This window comes from Sorex araneus, chromosome 8 (genome assembly GCF_027595985.1).
Source record: "Sorex araneus isolate mSorAra2 chromosome 8, mSorAra2.pri, whole genome shotgun sequence".
NCBI classification, from domain to species: domain Eukaryota; kingdom Metazoa; phylum Chordata; class Mammalia; order Eulipotyphla; family Soricidae; genus Sorex; species Sorex araneus.
Window position 1 is genome coordinate 38177450 of NC_073309.1, and position 15861 is coordinate 38193310.

The window sequence follows — 15861 nt, forward strand, 5'->3', positions numbered from 1 at the left end:
GACCCAGGTTTGATTCCTGGCACCACATGGGGTCCCCCGAGCACCGCCAGGAGGGATCCCTGAGTGCAGAGCCGGGAGGAACCCCTGAGCATTGCCGGGTGTGACCTCAAAGACAACATATCAACAAGCAGGAGTTTCCCAGCAGCCCGTGGCCCAGGTGAGTGCATCACGGTGACAAGGCACTGGGGCATCACAGCGGGAGGCCGGGGGCAGAGGGGCAGGCGCAGATATCCCGGGTAGGACCCCTCCCCCTCCCCGTCTGCCGGAGCTCACCAGGGAGGAGGTGGAGTCCTGGACGCTCACGACCTTCATGTCGATGTCGGCCTCGCCACACTTCTTGAGGAGCTCCATCACCTCGCTCACCGTCAGCCACTTGCAGTCCACGTCTTGAACGGACACGATGTAATCCCCCTCCCTGGTCCCGGCCAGCTACGAGAGGTGGTTCAAATAAGGTCGACCTGTGTGGTCATCCGAACCCCCCTCATCCGCTCCCGGCCGGGCTGCTGGGAAGCCAAACCGGCCCTTCCGGGGCAGGAGATGCTCAGCTCGGGCACGTATGCGGAACACAGGAGACCCCTGGCTGCAGTTTCAGCACCTCGGGGGTCCCGAAGCACTGATGGGAGCCATCCCTGAGCTGGGAGGAGCCTCTCAGCTCCACTGGGCGTGGCCCCAAAACCCAAATGGAAAAAGGGAAGGTGACCTTTAACTCCGGGGAGGGGCAGTCACACAGGGTCCGGCTTTTAGCATAAACTCCTTGCCAGTTGGGGGGGTGGGGGGGCGGGGGTCTTCTCTGCATGACCCCAGACTGCCCTGAGGGAGGAGCACGAGCTGTGCCCCCAGGCCAGGAGGGGTGCACTTACCGCTGCAGAGCAGTAGGGGTCCAGGGAGTGGACCTGAACGGGGGCGTTCCCCCTCAGGGTGAACCCCAAGTCCCCTTCTTCTACGGCGAAGTGGACGGTCCGAGGCGGTGTCCATCTCTTGCTGGCAGAGAACACGGAAGGGGGGCCCTGTGGGGCAGAAGAGCGTCAGGTGTGGCAGCGAGATGCCGCGCCAGAGGCTCGAAGGGCGAAGGAAACACCGTCAGAGGGGGTTTCCTTAAAGAAACGCCTTTGAAGAGTCCGTAGCCCGGCTCCGAGACGCACACGCTCGCAGCCTGGGGTGACAGCTGGCAGCCGCCGGGCACTCTCGAGAGACCACCCACCGGTTCACATCGTTCTCTTCGAAAACAGGATCTTCACTCAAAGCATCCACTGTACCAAGCCCATAAACATCAACACACCTGCCACCGCAGCACCTCAACGATATTAAGATTTCCACAAAGCTCCTCCTGCCCTGGCATCTGGGGGGGTCCCAAGCACTGCCAGGAACAGCCCCAAGCACCACTCGGCATGGCACCCTCAGAATTAAAAATAAATGTTAACGGGGCCCACAGAGGGAAAGAAAGTACAGAGCGTCAGGCACCTGCCTTGCACACACGGCCAACCCAGGGTTGACCCCCCAACATCCCATAGGGTCCCCCAAGCCCTGTCAGGTGATCCCTGAGCACAGAACCAGGAGTAAGCTCTCAGCACCACTGGGGGGCACACAACACCAGGCTGGAGAGAGAGTCCAGGGGGTAAGGCACTCATCTTGCATCCAGCTGACCCAGGTTCAAGGCCCAGCATCCCCTATGGTCCCCTGAGCCCCGCCCACCAGGAGTGATCCCTGCCTACAGAGCCAGAACCATGAGCACTGCTGGGTGTGCAAAACAAACAAACAAAAACCATAAGTAACTTTCACATTGTGACTGGGCTGTTACAGAGTAAGAGACCAACTTACCAGCTTCTGGAAGAAGTCCTTGACTGCCACCTTGGAGAACTGAGGAGGGACAATTTCGACCTCACGCTCAGTTTTAGCTGGAAAGGAAGAAGGAGGAGAAGCGTCAGCATTCCTGCTGAGAGTCATGGGGTGTGTGGGGGGGGGGAGGGGGCTGGAGCGACAGCACAGTGGGGAGGCCATTTGCCTTGCATGCAGCCGACCCGGGTTCGATCCCTGGCGTCACACATGGTCCCTCAAGCACGGCCAGGAGTGATTCCTGAGTGCAGAGCCAGGAGTAACCCCTGAGCATCACTGGGTGTGACCCAAGAAGGAAAAAATAGTCACAGGGTGGGTGGCTGGGGGGGACGCTCAGGCACCTTCTCTAAAGGACAGACGAGGCAGAGGTTGGCCGTCCCTGTCCCCTGGGAGGGGAGACAGTGCAGGAGGTGGACCCTCAAGACCAGGCCAGAATACTGCACGGGGGACCTGGCTGGGGACACTGGCTGGGGCAAGGGGACACACCAGTCCCAAGAGCTCCTGGCCACCCAGGCAGAGGGTTTCCGGCCCTTTCACACTGGACCGACCCGGGCTATGGCTTCCCGTGGTCTCTCTCTGGGCGGAGAGGCACTAAGGGCCACACCCGCAGGTCAGGGGTCACTCCTGACTGTCCACGCAGGGGCTGAGTCAGGGTCAGCCACGTGTGAGGCGAGCACCTAGCCCGCACCGTCTCTCCACAGGCTTCCCTGACTGGTGCTGGGGGGAGTGCCAGGAGGCTCCACACCACCAGCACAGTCACTGCAGTCGGCCCGTCCTGGGACGAACAGAAGCCCTGGGGACGGCGCACCTCCCCTCCCCCACTGGGCCGCTGGGTTCGTCGGATCCCGCCATCGTGTAGGCACCACTGCCCGCAGCACCATCCCCAGGACCCCCACACACCACCCGCTCCCGCCTGCACGAGCCACAGCACACACCACAGCACAGCACACACCACAGCCCAGAGCACACCACAGCCCAGAGCACAGCACACATCACAGCCCAGAGCACACCACACACCACAGCACAGCACACACCACAGCCCAGAGCACACCACACACCACAGCACAGCACACACCACAGCCCAGAGCACACCACACACCACAGCACAGCACACACCACAGCCCAGAGCACACCACACACCACAGCACACCACACACCACAACACAGCACACACCACAGCACAGCACACACCACAGCCCAGAGCACACCACACACCACAGCACAGCACACACCACAGCCCAGAGCACACCACACACCACAGCACAGCACACACCACAGCCCAGAGCACACCACACACCACAGCACACCACACACCACAACACAGCACACACCACAGCACAGCACACACCACAGCCCAGAGCACACCACAGCCCAGAGCACAGCACACACCACAGCCCAGAGCACACCACACACCACAGCACAGCACACACCACAGCCCAGAGCACACCACACACCACAGCACACCACACACCACAACACAGCACACACCACAGCACAGCACACACCACAGCCCAGAGCACACCACACACCACAGCACAGCACACACCACAGCCCAGAGCACACCACACACCACAGCACAGCACACACCACAGCACATGGTACACAGCACCACACACCACAGCACACATACACCCCACAGCACACAACACACACCACAGCAAACCACATACCACAGCACTTGGCACACAGCAGCACACACCACAGCACACATACACCCCACAGCACACAGCACACACCACACCATATACCACAGCACACACCACACACACAGCAAACCACACACCACAGCACTTGGCACACAGCACCAAACACCACAGCACACCACACCCCACAGCACACACCACACACCACAACTCATGGCACAAACCACACCACACACCACATACCACACAGCGCACACCACACACGACACAGCAGAGCACACTGCACACCACACCACGTAGCGCACACCACACCACACACAGCACATGACATGGCATAGCACACTGTACACCACACCACACAGCAGACAGCACACACCACACCACACACCCCACACTGCACAACACACCCCACACCACACCGTATAACACACCACACACACAACACAATATGCACTTGACACCCACACACTGCACGCAGCACAGCACACCTCACACTAAACACCACCGCACAGCACAATACACACATGGCACACAGCACACACCACAGCACACACACCACACCACATACTATACCAACACACACACACACACACACAGAACTGGATTTCAGAGAATTTTTGCGGCTACAGTAGAACTCTGCCCTGAAGCCCCTGGTCTCGCTGCACCAGGGAAATATCCGACCTTGCACCCGGCTCCCCAGATGCCCCAGGGGTGAGGCAGGGAGAGCCGAGAGCAGCTGCCCTGAGGGGCGCCGGTGGACGTGGACAGGAAGGTCAGTTGGGGGCTCCTGAGGAGGGGCGGTGGCCCGAATGCCCGAGAGGCTGTGAAACACAGAGGCAGCAACCCAGGGGCGCTGGAGCGGGGGCAGTGCCCAGGGAGGGGGCAGTGCCAGGGCAGCAGGACTCGAGGGAGGAGGTGGAGGTGGGGGGGGGGGGCAGTGAACAGGGCGAGGCGCAGCAAGGAGGCACGGGTGTGGGAGAAGGGCCGTGTCCGCCCCGCCACTCACACAGGACGTCGGGCGCCAGGCTCAGGGTCAGCAGGTCGTCGTCCTCCTGGTGCTGCCCGTACTTGAGCCTTGAGCGCTGGTGGGCGCCGGCCAGCACGGCCTGCAGCACGTCGATGTGGCGCAGCTTCCGGCACAGCGTGGCGGCCCGCACGGACTCCTCGTGGAGGCCCACGGCGCGGAGCAGGTGGGACTTGCCTGCGGGCGACAGCACGGCCCCCGTGAGCCTCCCCTGCACGCTCAGACCCCCGAGCGTACAGCACGGGGGCACGCGCGCCGACTCAGCATCCAGCCTGCAAACGCTAGAGCCGAGGCACCCGGCAAAGGGAGGCCTCTCCGCCCGCATGCCGGGAGGCACGGCAAGGGAGACAGGTCGTGTGTCAGGTGCCCGGAGAGTCACGGGGGACGGGACAGTGGCGAGAGATGCTGGGAGAAGGGGCCAGAGCGGATAGGATAGTACAGCGGGTAGGGGGTTTGCCCTGCATGCGGCTGGCCCGGGTTCCATCCCCGGCCTCCCACATGGTCCCTGGAGAGCACCGCCAGGAGTGATTCCCAAGTGCAGAGCCCTGACTTGCCAGGAACCCCGGACATTGCCTGTGTGAGACAAAAAGCAAAAAACGAAATAGAAAGAGAGAGAGAGAGAGAGAGAGAGAGAGAGAGAGAGAGAGAGAGAGAGAGATTCTGGGAGCAGGACACGGCTGAGAAGGCTCATCAGGGAACGTCTCTGTGCCCGTAACTGAGCAAACCCCTGAAAGACTGAGGAAGAGGCCATGGACTCTGACGGAAGAGCATTCTGCGTCTTTGTTTGTTTGGTTTTATTCTTTTTTCTTTTCTTTTCTTTTTCGGCCACATCCAGCTAGGCTCAGGGCTTACTCCCAGCTCTGTGCTCGGGGATCACTCCCGGCTGTGCTCAGGGGACCCTACGGAATGCCAGGGATGGGACCTGGGTCAGCTGCGAGGAAGGCAAGAAGGGCCTTGCCTGCTCTACTATCTCTCCAGCCTGGTGGAAGAATATTCCAGAAGAAATGCCGAACACAGAGGCCTGGGCTAAAGCTCGCCTGTGTTCAGGGCCCAGGGGCAAGGCCCAGGAGGCCCCGGATTCCACCCCCAGCTCTGTGGGGTTTCTGGAGCACGGGGAGGAGCAACGAGCCGGGAGTAGCTGCTGAGCACTGCTGGGACAACTCAAAGGCCAACCCTCAGCGAGTGAGGCGTGGAGAGACGCGGGTGCAGGGGCAGACAGAGAAGATGGAGGGCCAGGCGTGTTCCACCTGGCAGGTGCGGGGGACGACCCCCGCTCCCGTTCTGGGGGCACGGAGCAGGATCAGCCATCGGAGGCCAGGCGTGATCTGACCCTGGCCAAGAGGGAACAGGGGGACGGGCAGGGAGGCGACAGAGAAGCCAGCAGGCGCAGGAGCGGGGCGGCCCCTGCAAGCACGGAAGGTCAGAGCCAGTGTGGCCTGGGGGTTTGCTGGGGGGATTACTCATCAGATAAGGGCTGAGACAGACGCGAGCAGGACCTGGTCCGTGTGTGTGGTCTGTGCTCTGGGAAGACAGCAAAGGTTCCACAGAGGCGGGGGAATGTGCGGGAGATAGAAGACCTGGGGTGGGTGTGTGTGTGTGTGTGTGTGTCTGGTGGGGGGATGGGGAGGGGTGTGAATTCAGGTTCACATGTGGAAAAAGAGAAGCAGGAAGACCCAGCTGAGGCCAGGCCAGGCCAATCCGTCTCAACGGGGGGAGCAGAAGGGATGAACAAGACGCCTCGCCCCGCAGCGGGGGGCCTGGGTCACCCCCAGGTCACTCTCTAGATGCTGCTCAGAGCTCTGGCTATGAGCCCAGGAGGATCCGGAGAGGCTTTTGAGCTTCCAACTCTGAGAGGTCTCCGAGGACCCGGGGTTGTGGGCATGTAGGTGGGGGGGAGGGGGGGTGGGACAGGGGCCACGCACCTAGCTGTCGGCGCTGGTGGGCGTTCTTCAGCGTGGCCAAGGGCGTCATCCCCTCTGGCATGTGGTCGTAGAGCTGTGACAGGCACTTCTCCTGGTGATCCTCGTCCATGCCCGGCTTCACTGCAATCAGAGCCACAGGTCACGCCGTCACATCCTCCCCCATGGCCACAGAGCCTCTTACACTCGGCTCGTTTCGTTTTATTTCAATTTTCTGCTTCATTTTTGCGGGGAGGGGGGCAGGAGGGACCCCCCCCCGCCAGCAAGATTGGAGAGTCTCAGGGTTCATCCCCACAACACTCTGGCTGGTGATCCAGACCTGAGAGTTCCGTGTTCAGGCCCCCCCAAGTGCCCCCCACCCTCTCAAGACCCCAAGTACCCAACAGGGCTCCAGAAACCAGGCAGTGCCCCAGAAACCACCTGGGGCCTTGAGTTCCGGTCCTTGAAGGGGCTCCCTGGCCCCGGAACTTCCTCCTTAATACCTGGCAAGTGCCACGCCCCGCCTACATCTCTCGGGCACTGCAAGCGGGACAGCAAAGGGGGCAGAAGGAAGCCCCGTGGCACCTCTGTATCTCCAGCTGGAAGGATCCCTTGCCCGAGGTCCGGCACCCTCGTGCCGGCATGAGACGGGCTCTGCGCTTGTCTTGGCTGCCTCAGTTCATCAGCCTCACAGCATCTCCACCCCTCCAGGGCCCTCCGAGCTGCAGGGCGGGTTCCCGGCTTCCGTTGTCACCTCCCTGGCATGCCGTGTGCCCTCTTCTAGCTCCCCAAACCATCTGCATGACCTCAGTGCCTCCTGCGTCCAATCCTGCTTTCAGACGGTGAGTGCTGCTGCCCTCACTGTCCCTCCCCTCAGCGACCTCAGCCCCTCCGAGTTTAAGGTCCAGCTCAAAATTCAAATGTCCGGTCCCCCGGGGGGATGACCCCACCCACTGCCAGTCCACTGCCGCCGTGATTGAGTCTCTCCTGCAGTTACGGAGAAACACTCCATGGCTCTTTTTGTTTGCTTTCTTGTTTGGTTTCGGTTTTTGGTTTTTGAGCCACACCTGGCAGTGCTCGGGGCTTCCTCCTGACTCTGCACTCAGGGGTCATTCCTGAAGGGCTCAGGGGACCATCTGCAATGCCGGGGATCGAACCTGGGACAGCCGTGTGCTAGCAAGCACCCTACCCACTCTGCTATTGCTCTGGTCCCCGTGGCTTTACATGTCTTATCTGACCCAGCAGACCTGACAGTGAGACGCATGGTAGCTGCCAATGTTTCCAGAAAAAAACCACAATATACAAGGGAAGGCAAGTGTTTCGATTGGCATAGGGGCACCTGGTTTTCACACAAGTCCCTTGAGGCGGGTTCTCTCCATGTCCCCATTTGAGAGATGAGAAAACCAAGGCACAGAGCAGCTAAGTGACTTGCTCAAGATCGCAGAGCTAGTAAGTGGCCAGTGTGGCTCCGGGGTTCCTTCAGTTACTCTGGGCAACGTGCAGAGTAAAACGAATCACATGGACAGTCGCACTCAGTCTCAGGTCAGAGCCAAGAAGAGAGCCAGGAGGAGGCCCCGGGATGGAGCCCAGTGATGGTTCGTGCCTTGAAAGTGTGCGAATTGGTTCCTGCGGTCCCCCAGATCACACGTGTGATCCCAGAGCCACGTCCAGTGTGCCACCTCTCACCCCCACCTCAACACGACGACAGAGGGTGCACAGGTGGAGAGACAGAGCAACAAGCCGAGCGCGGGCTGTGTATGCGGAAGGCCCACATGTGAGCCCTGGCACGGCATGGCCCTCCAAGTGCCACCTGGAGTGGTCCAAAAATAAAAGGAAAAAAAAAGGCTGGGCGAGGCACCTCCCGCACACACCAGCTGGTTCCCGACACGGCATACGTCCTCCAGGCACCACGAGCACAGGGCCGGGAGTAAGTCCTGAGCACAGACAGGCATGGTCCCCCTAAACAAAAATACAAAAAAGGAAAAAGGAAAGGAGAAAAGGATGGGGTCAGTGAGGCCCTTCCTTGGGGTTAGAAAAATCAGATAACTGGGGCCGGAGAGAGTACAGCAGGCTGGGTGCTTGCTCTGCATGCAGCAAAGATCCGTGGCACCCCGTACGGTCTCCTGAGCCCCGCCAGGAATGATCCCTGACTGCAGAGCCACGAATAAGCCCTGAGCACCGACAGGGTGGCCCAAAACACTGTCACTGTCACTGTCATCCCGTTGCTCATCGATCTGCTCGAGCGGGCACCAGTAACGTCTCCACCGAGAGACTTGTTACTGTTTTTGGCATATCGAATACGCCACGGGTAGCTTGCCAGGCTCTGCCATGCGGGCGGGATACTCTTGGTATCTTGCCGGGCTCTCTGAGAGGGGCGGAGGAATCGAACCCGGGTCAGCCCCATGCAAGGCGAACACTCTAACTGCTGTGCTATCGCTCCAGCCCAGCCACAAAACAAAACAAAAAGAAAGAAAATCAGAACAGAGGGGTCGAAGCAATAGTACAGCAGGTAGGGCATTTGTCTTAACACAGCTAACCCTAGGTCCAGTTCCCAGTACCCCATGTGATCCCAAGTCCACCGGGAATGATCACTGAGCAAGAGCCAGGAGTCAGCCCTGAGAACTACTACATGTGGACCCCCTTCCAAAAAAGATTAAAATCAGAAGTACAAAAAACTTATTACTCAAGTTACACACTATTTTAATATCACTGTCATCCCGTTTGTTCATCGATTTACTCGAGCAGGCGCCAGTAACATCTCCATTTGTCCCCATCCCTGAGATTTTAGCAGCCTCTCCTTACACATCTTTCCCAATGCTTGGAGACTCTTTCAGGGTCAGGGGACTGAGACCTGTTATTGCTATTTTTTTTTCCTTTTTGGGTCACACCTGGTGATGCACAGGGGTCACTCCTGGCTCATGCACTCAGGAATTACTCCTGGCGGTGCTTGGGGACCATAGGGACCATATAGGATGCTGGGATTCGAACCCGGGTCGGCCACGTGCAAGGCAAATGCCCTACCCGCTGTGCTATCACTCCAGCCCCGAGACCTGTTATTGCTATTGTATTTGGCATATCGAATACGCCACAAGGAGCTTCCAGGCTCTTACAAATTTTAATATAATCCAGAAATATCAAAAACTCTGTGGCTCTGTGGTGAACAGACACCAGTTTCTCCTGGCGTCAGTCTCCAGCTCGGCCCTGCAGGGCAGTTCCTCGTCACTGCCTATGTTTCATTTGGGGGGTTGGGATCCTGCCAAGCGGTGCGAAGGGGAGGCAGGCGCTCCCCAGCGGACTCTTCAGCTCTGTGCAGGGGCCCAAGGACACGCTGCTGTTTGGGCCCGTGGAGCTGTGGGTGCCTGGGCCACCCCAGCTGTGCGGGGACCTCCAGGGCTATACCAGGAGACGCTCAGGGGACCGTGTACTGCCAAAATCAAACCCGGGTAGGGCACATGTCTACCGCGCACTAGCTGCCAGCCCTAATTGCTGTCATTACTTAAGATCTTCATCATCGAGCTGCCGGGATAGAGAAGGGATCACTAAGTCGATGATGGTTGGAGGGATAGTTCAGGATGGGAGATCTGTGCTGAAAGCAGATAAAGGACCAAACATGATGGCTTCTCATTCTCTGTATTGCAAACCACCATGCCCAAAAGTAGAGAGAGAGAGAGTCAGAAGGGAATTGTCTGCCATAGAGGCAGGGGAAGGACTGGGACGGGAGGGGGGTAAGGGGGGATACTGGAGACACGAGGTGGAGAATGTGCACTGGTGGAGGAATGGGTGTTCGATCATTGTATGACTGAAACTCAAACATGAAAACTTTGTAAGTGTAGGTCACAGTGATTCAATTAAAAGAGAGAGAGAGAGAGAGAGAGAGAGAGAGAGCATTCTAGCTCTAAAATATAATGATTGCAAAGATATTACTGTATCACTGTCATCCTGTTGTTCATCATTTACTCGAGCGGGCACCAGTAACGTCTCTATTACACTCAGCCCTGAGACTTTAACAACCTCTCCTTATGCGTCTTTCCCAACAATTGAAGGCTCTTTCAGGGTCAGGGGAATGAGACCTATTGTTACTGTTTGTTTATTTATTTATTTATTTATTTATTTATTTATTTATTTATTTATTTTTCTTTGCAGTTACCAAAATACAATAACTGCAAAGAAAAATAAAGGGGCTGGAGCGATAGCACAGCGGGTAGGGAGTTTGCCTTGCATTTGGCCGACCTGGGTTCGATTCCCAGCATCTCATATGGTCCCCTGAGCACCGCCAGGGGTAATTCCTGAGTGCAGAGCCAGGAGTAACCCTGGTGCATCACCGGGTGTGACCCCCCCAAAAAAAAGCAAAATAAGTAAATAAAATCATCATCATTGATTATGATGATGATGATGATGATGATGATGAGCATAAACACACTCAATTCGTTGCATTTCAGTGTTACCTTGATCCCTGAGTCTGGGGGGCACTTCACTTAGATCCTGAGTCCTAAGCAAGTGCCCGCCGCCCGTTCTACAGTCCTCGAGAAAACAGTTCCCCGAAGCTGTCTGCTCCCGGCCGAATGAATGGGCTCCCTCTTCTGCCCCCTAATTAAAGCCTGGCCTCTGTGCCAGTTGCCAGGGCCAACCAGTAAGCCCCCTCCGCTCCCCATCTGCCCCCAGCCTGGGCGCTCAAACGCGGCTCCCACCGCGCGGCATCTCCATGAGGCCCCAAGCCCCGCCCACATGCAGCTCCTCCCACCCCCACCCCCGCCGCCACCCCCACCCTCCGCGGCCCCCCGCCTTACGCTGGTGGTCGATGAGGAGGGTGGCGCTGAAGTAGTGGGCCAGGGCCCCGTAGTGATACGCCTTCACGCTGGCCAGGCTGGCCCAGGAGTAGGGGATGTTCTCCTTCACCGGCGCCTGGCTCATGGCCTCGTGCAGCCGCTCGTACACCTCTCCCACCTGCAACAGCGGGCACGGTGGGCGCAGGCCCCAGCCCCGGCCCCAGCCCCTCCCCGCGGGCGGCAGCCCTGCCCGAGAAGGCTCCCCAGTCCCGGGGCCACGGCCAGGACGCGCTGCGCTCACGGTGCCAGCGTCACCATGGAGACCGGGCCACTGTCCCTGGGCTGGCTTTTAGGCTCAGCCGCACTCGGACACAAAGATCCGTCCCGGAGGTCCTGCCAAGAAAAGGCAGGCGCCCCCGGGGCCTGGGTGGGCACCGTGCCCAGGTCTTGGGGGAGCTGCAGGGGGGAAGTCCCCACCCCTTCCACCCCCAGAGTCACAGGAACCGGGTCTTGGGCTCCAGCGATAAGACAGTAGGTCAAGGCACTTGCCTGGGATGTGGCTGACCCAGGTTCGATCCCCGGCACCCCAGAGTGAGCCCCGCCAGGAGTGATGATTCTTTTTTTTTTTTTTTGCTTTTTGGGTAACACCTGGCAATGCACAGGGGTTATTTCTGTCTCTGCACTCAGGAATTACTCCTGGCGGTGCTCAGGGGACCATATGAGATGTTGGGGATCGAACCCGGGCCAGCTGCATGCACGGCAAAACGTCCTACCCGCTGTACTATCACTCCAGCCCCAGGAGTGATGATTTTTAAGCACAGACAGAGCCAGGAGAAGCCCTGAGCATTGCTGGGTGTGGCTCCCAAACCAAAAAAAAAATTTTTTTTTTTTTTAAAAAAGGAGGTCTCGGGCTGGAGTGATAGCACAGCGGGTAGGGCGTTTGCCTTGCACGCGGCCGACCCGGGTTCGATTCCCAGCATCCCATATGGTCCCCTGAGCACCGCCAGGGGTAATTCCTGAGTGCAGAGCCAGGAGTGACCCTTGTGCATCGCCAGGTGTGACCCAAAAAGCAAAAAAAAAAAAAAAAAAAAAAAAAAGGAGGTCTCACCTTGGCAGCCTCCTGCGCCACCTTCACCAGCACGAAGAACTCGTTCTGGATCCTGGGAAGGCAGACCTTCTCAAACACGCATTCCTGGGCCTGGGCGAGCATCATTCTGACCAGCACGCTGAGCATGGCCGGGCTCATGTCGTAGCTCGGAGTGTGGGTGAACGTCTCCTTCAGGTAGTTTAAAACCCCTGCAATGGGAAATGTGTTCGCTCGTTAGTTGGGGAACACGCGTATTTTGCCATGCCATCAACTCAGAAACAGAGCGGGAGAGAAGTAAAGCAAAAAATTAGAGTCTCGGACCATTGTTAAAATTCCAATTCTTGGGGCTGGAGAGACAGTACAGCAGGTAGGATGTTTGCCTTGCACTCAGCTGACCCAGGTTCCATCCCCAGCATCCCGTATGGCCCCCGAGCACCGCCAAAGAGTAATTTCTGAACACAGAGCCAGGAGTAACCCCTGAGCATTGTCTGTGTGGTCCCCAAACCAGGAGCAAAGAAGCCAACAAAAATTCTGACTCTCGGGGCCAGAGAGAAAGAGCAAGGCAGAGTGCTTGCCTTGCATGCAACTGACCCGGATTTGATTTCCAGCACCCCTGATGGTCTCCTGAACCTGGCAGGAGGGATCCCTGAATGCAGACAAGGAGTTAAGACCTGAGTATTGCTGGAAGTGGCCCCCAAAAACAACCCCCCCCAAAAAAATCCTGATTCTTCCAAAAAGACATCTCTGCCCTCAGCTCACTGCAGTAGTATTCATAAGAGCCAACATCTAGAAACACCCAAGAGCAGACGATTAAAATAAAGAAAGACCAAGACAAAGGGTAAAGAAACCGCGGCACATCTACACAGTGGAATACGGCTCAACTCTAGCAGAAAGACAAAATCATGCAATTCACCGCTGCATGGATGGAACCAGACAGTACCCCGCTGGGGGAAGTTATTCGGAAGGGAAGAATAGCCTCTCTCCCATGTGGGGTATAAAGAAGCATAGTATGGGCACTGGTGGAGGGATGGGCACTCGGCCACTGTATGACTGAAACGCAAGCACGAAAGTTTGCAAGTCTGTAATTAGACCTCGAGATGATTCACTAATGAAAAAATTAAAAAAAAAAAAAAAAAGAAGCACAGTAGCACTGTAGCACTGTCAGCCCATTGTTCATTGATTTTGCTCGAGCAGGCACCAGTAACATCTCCATTATGAGACTTATTGTTACTGTTTTGGGCATATCGAATATGCCACAGGTAGCTTGCCAGGCTCTACCGTGCGGGCAGGATACTCTCGGTAGCTTGCCGGGCTCTCTGAGAGGGGCAAAAGAGTCAAACCTGGCTTGGCCTCGTGCAAGGCAAACGCCCTCCCCACTGTGCTATTGCTCCAGCCCAAAGAAGAAGCATAGTAAGGGATAACAAATGGCCAAAGGCAACAGAACCTGAGATCTACCGAACAGGAGATGGGGGTGGGAGGATGGGGGTAATAACTGAGGGGAGTCCCCTGAGTTATTACTGGGAATAATAACTATAATAATAATAATAATAATAATAATAATAATAATAATAATAATAATAATAATAACGGGAAGAGGGTACTCAGATGGAGGGTATGGTGTTAGGACACTGTACCCCTGAAACCCATTCACTAATCATGTTGCCAGTCACAGTGACTGAACTAATTTTTTCCCCCCCCCACAAAAATTTGATTCTGGGGCTAAAGATTCTGGACTCAAGAGGCTGGAGCACATACACTCCATACAGGAGCCCTGGGTTCAAACCTGGGGTGGCACCTCTGGGAGCGGCCCTCCTGCCCATCAAAAAAAAAAGAAAAGAAAAGAATTGGATTCTTGGTGCTAACAGGACCCAGCAACCCACTCCCAGGTATACACCCCAGAACGGAAGCTGGGGCTTCAACTGATACTTGGACCCACTGTAAGCGTACAGCCAATACAAGTCCAGCTTTGGGTGGAAAACAATTCAAAGGTCCGTTGGCAAAGAGAATGTGATATGGGCAAACCACAGAATATTTTTCAGCCTTCAAAAGGAAGGACATTCTGAAGCCCCCTGCAGCACGGACAAGGACACGATGCTAAGTGAAGTGAGTCCATCGAGAGGATAGAGACCCGTCTGGCTCCGGAGACACAAGGAGTGGGGAGGTGTCTGCCAGGGGGTGGCGGGCAGTGGCAGGTGTCAGTACTGCAGCGTGGGCTGCTGAAGCCCTCCAGACGGAGAATTCACAACAGCGTGAACTCATCACACCGAGAGTGGGGGAGACAGTCGCCTGGTTGTTGTTAAGTAACTGGTCATTCCCCACTTTTTAAAAAGCAGGTGCATGGGGGCTTGGAGCGATAGCACAGCGGGTAGGGTGTTTGCCTTGTGCGTAGCTGACCCGGGTTCAATCCCCAGCATCCCATAAGGTCCTCCGAGCACCGCCAGGAGTAATTCCTGAGTGCAGAGCCAGGAGTAACCCCTGTGCATTGCCGAGTGGGACCCAAAAAGCAAAAAAAAAAAAAAAAAAGTAGGTGCATGGACATCTGTTTCAAGCAAGAAACAGCCTGCCCCAGCCAGCCCTGTCTCACCTGGGACAAAGGGGAGAAATTCCACACACGACAGGTATTTGGCGGAGGGGCAAGACCCGCACGTAACCCAGCAGGCCTCGGACCACACTCACCCTGACGCCCGAGTGCCTGGGAATCGAGGCTCCTTCCCACAGGAGTTCAGGGAAGAGCAGCCTGGCCTCAGGAGCGAATGGAAATTTTCGGACTGCAGCCCTAGGCTGAGTCTTTCGCATGCTAGAAAATTAACTGTCCTAATATTAACCGAAGCTCAACCTAGAGGTGTAATAAAATCCCCGCCCAGAATCCCACCGGACAGGTTCCTCTGGTTTCACTGCAAGGCCTCAGGAGCTTGCAGGCAGGGGGGGTGCTCCCTCCCCGGTATGCACCCCACCAGACCACTGACCATGAAGCACTCCCACTGGGAGTTCTCCCGCAGACAGCCCAGCCTGGGAAAGCGACTCCCGGCGGGGAGCAGTTCCTTGTCTCATGATCAGGAATCCCTGCAAACCCGAGAAACTCCGTGAATGACCAGACAAGCACAGCCAGGCTTCCTCTTGGCCTCGAAAAGGGGAAAAATACACACACACACAGACACACACACACACACACACACACACACACACGTGGTCAGCCAAAGGTGGGCACCCAGGCGGGTGGGCAGCAGAGAAGAAAGAGTGTAGAGGCCAGCTGAAGGGGTGGGGGGTGTGGTCCACATTCCTCGGAGGCGACCGGACATGGCCCTGCTCCCGGGAGGAGCAATGCAGGACAATGCAGAGCCCTGAGCAGTGCTAGGTGCCACTTGGTCGCGCAGAGAGGAGCAACCTCAGGTCAGAAACTTGGCAGAACAAGCACGAGCGAAAGGCAAGGCCAGTGAGAGGCACGGATGACGGTCCCCGGGGAGAAAAAAAAAAAACTCTGCTCTACAACAACAGACCGTGCTGGAAGCAGTGGTTCCTCCCGGCCACTCACCTGGAAGAGCTTAACCATTAACCAGAGGATTCCCTGTGTACACGCGCCGTGACCGAGGGGCCGGAGCCAGGAACCAGG

At 57.2% G+C, this 15861-nt stretch overlaps 1 protein-coding gene across 1 annotated transcript in view; it reads right to left on the bottom strand.

Moving 5' to 3' along the window:
- RHPN2 (rhophilin Rho GTPase binding protein 2) overlaps window positions 1-15861 on the bottom strand; it is a 76997-nt gene that overhangs the window by 7322 nt on the left and 53814 nt on the right. The window contains exons 8-14 of the mRNA XM_004600705.2: window positions 12273-12460; window positions 11186-11342; window positions 6423-6542; window positions 4483-4677; window positions 1819-1895; window positions 861-1007; window positions 274-429 (exon numbers count right to left, since the gene is read on the bottom strand). Of these exons, the coding sequence (XP_004600762.1) occupies window positions 274-429; window positions 861-1007; window positions 1819-1895; window positions 4483-4677; window positions 6423-6542; window positions 11186-11342; window positions 12273-12460 (1040 nt within the window). The remainder of the gene's footprint in view (window positions 1-273; window positions 430-860; window positions 1008-1818; window positions 1896-4482; window positions 4678-6422; window positions 6543-11185; window positions 11343-12272; window positions 12461-15861) is intronic.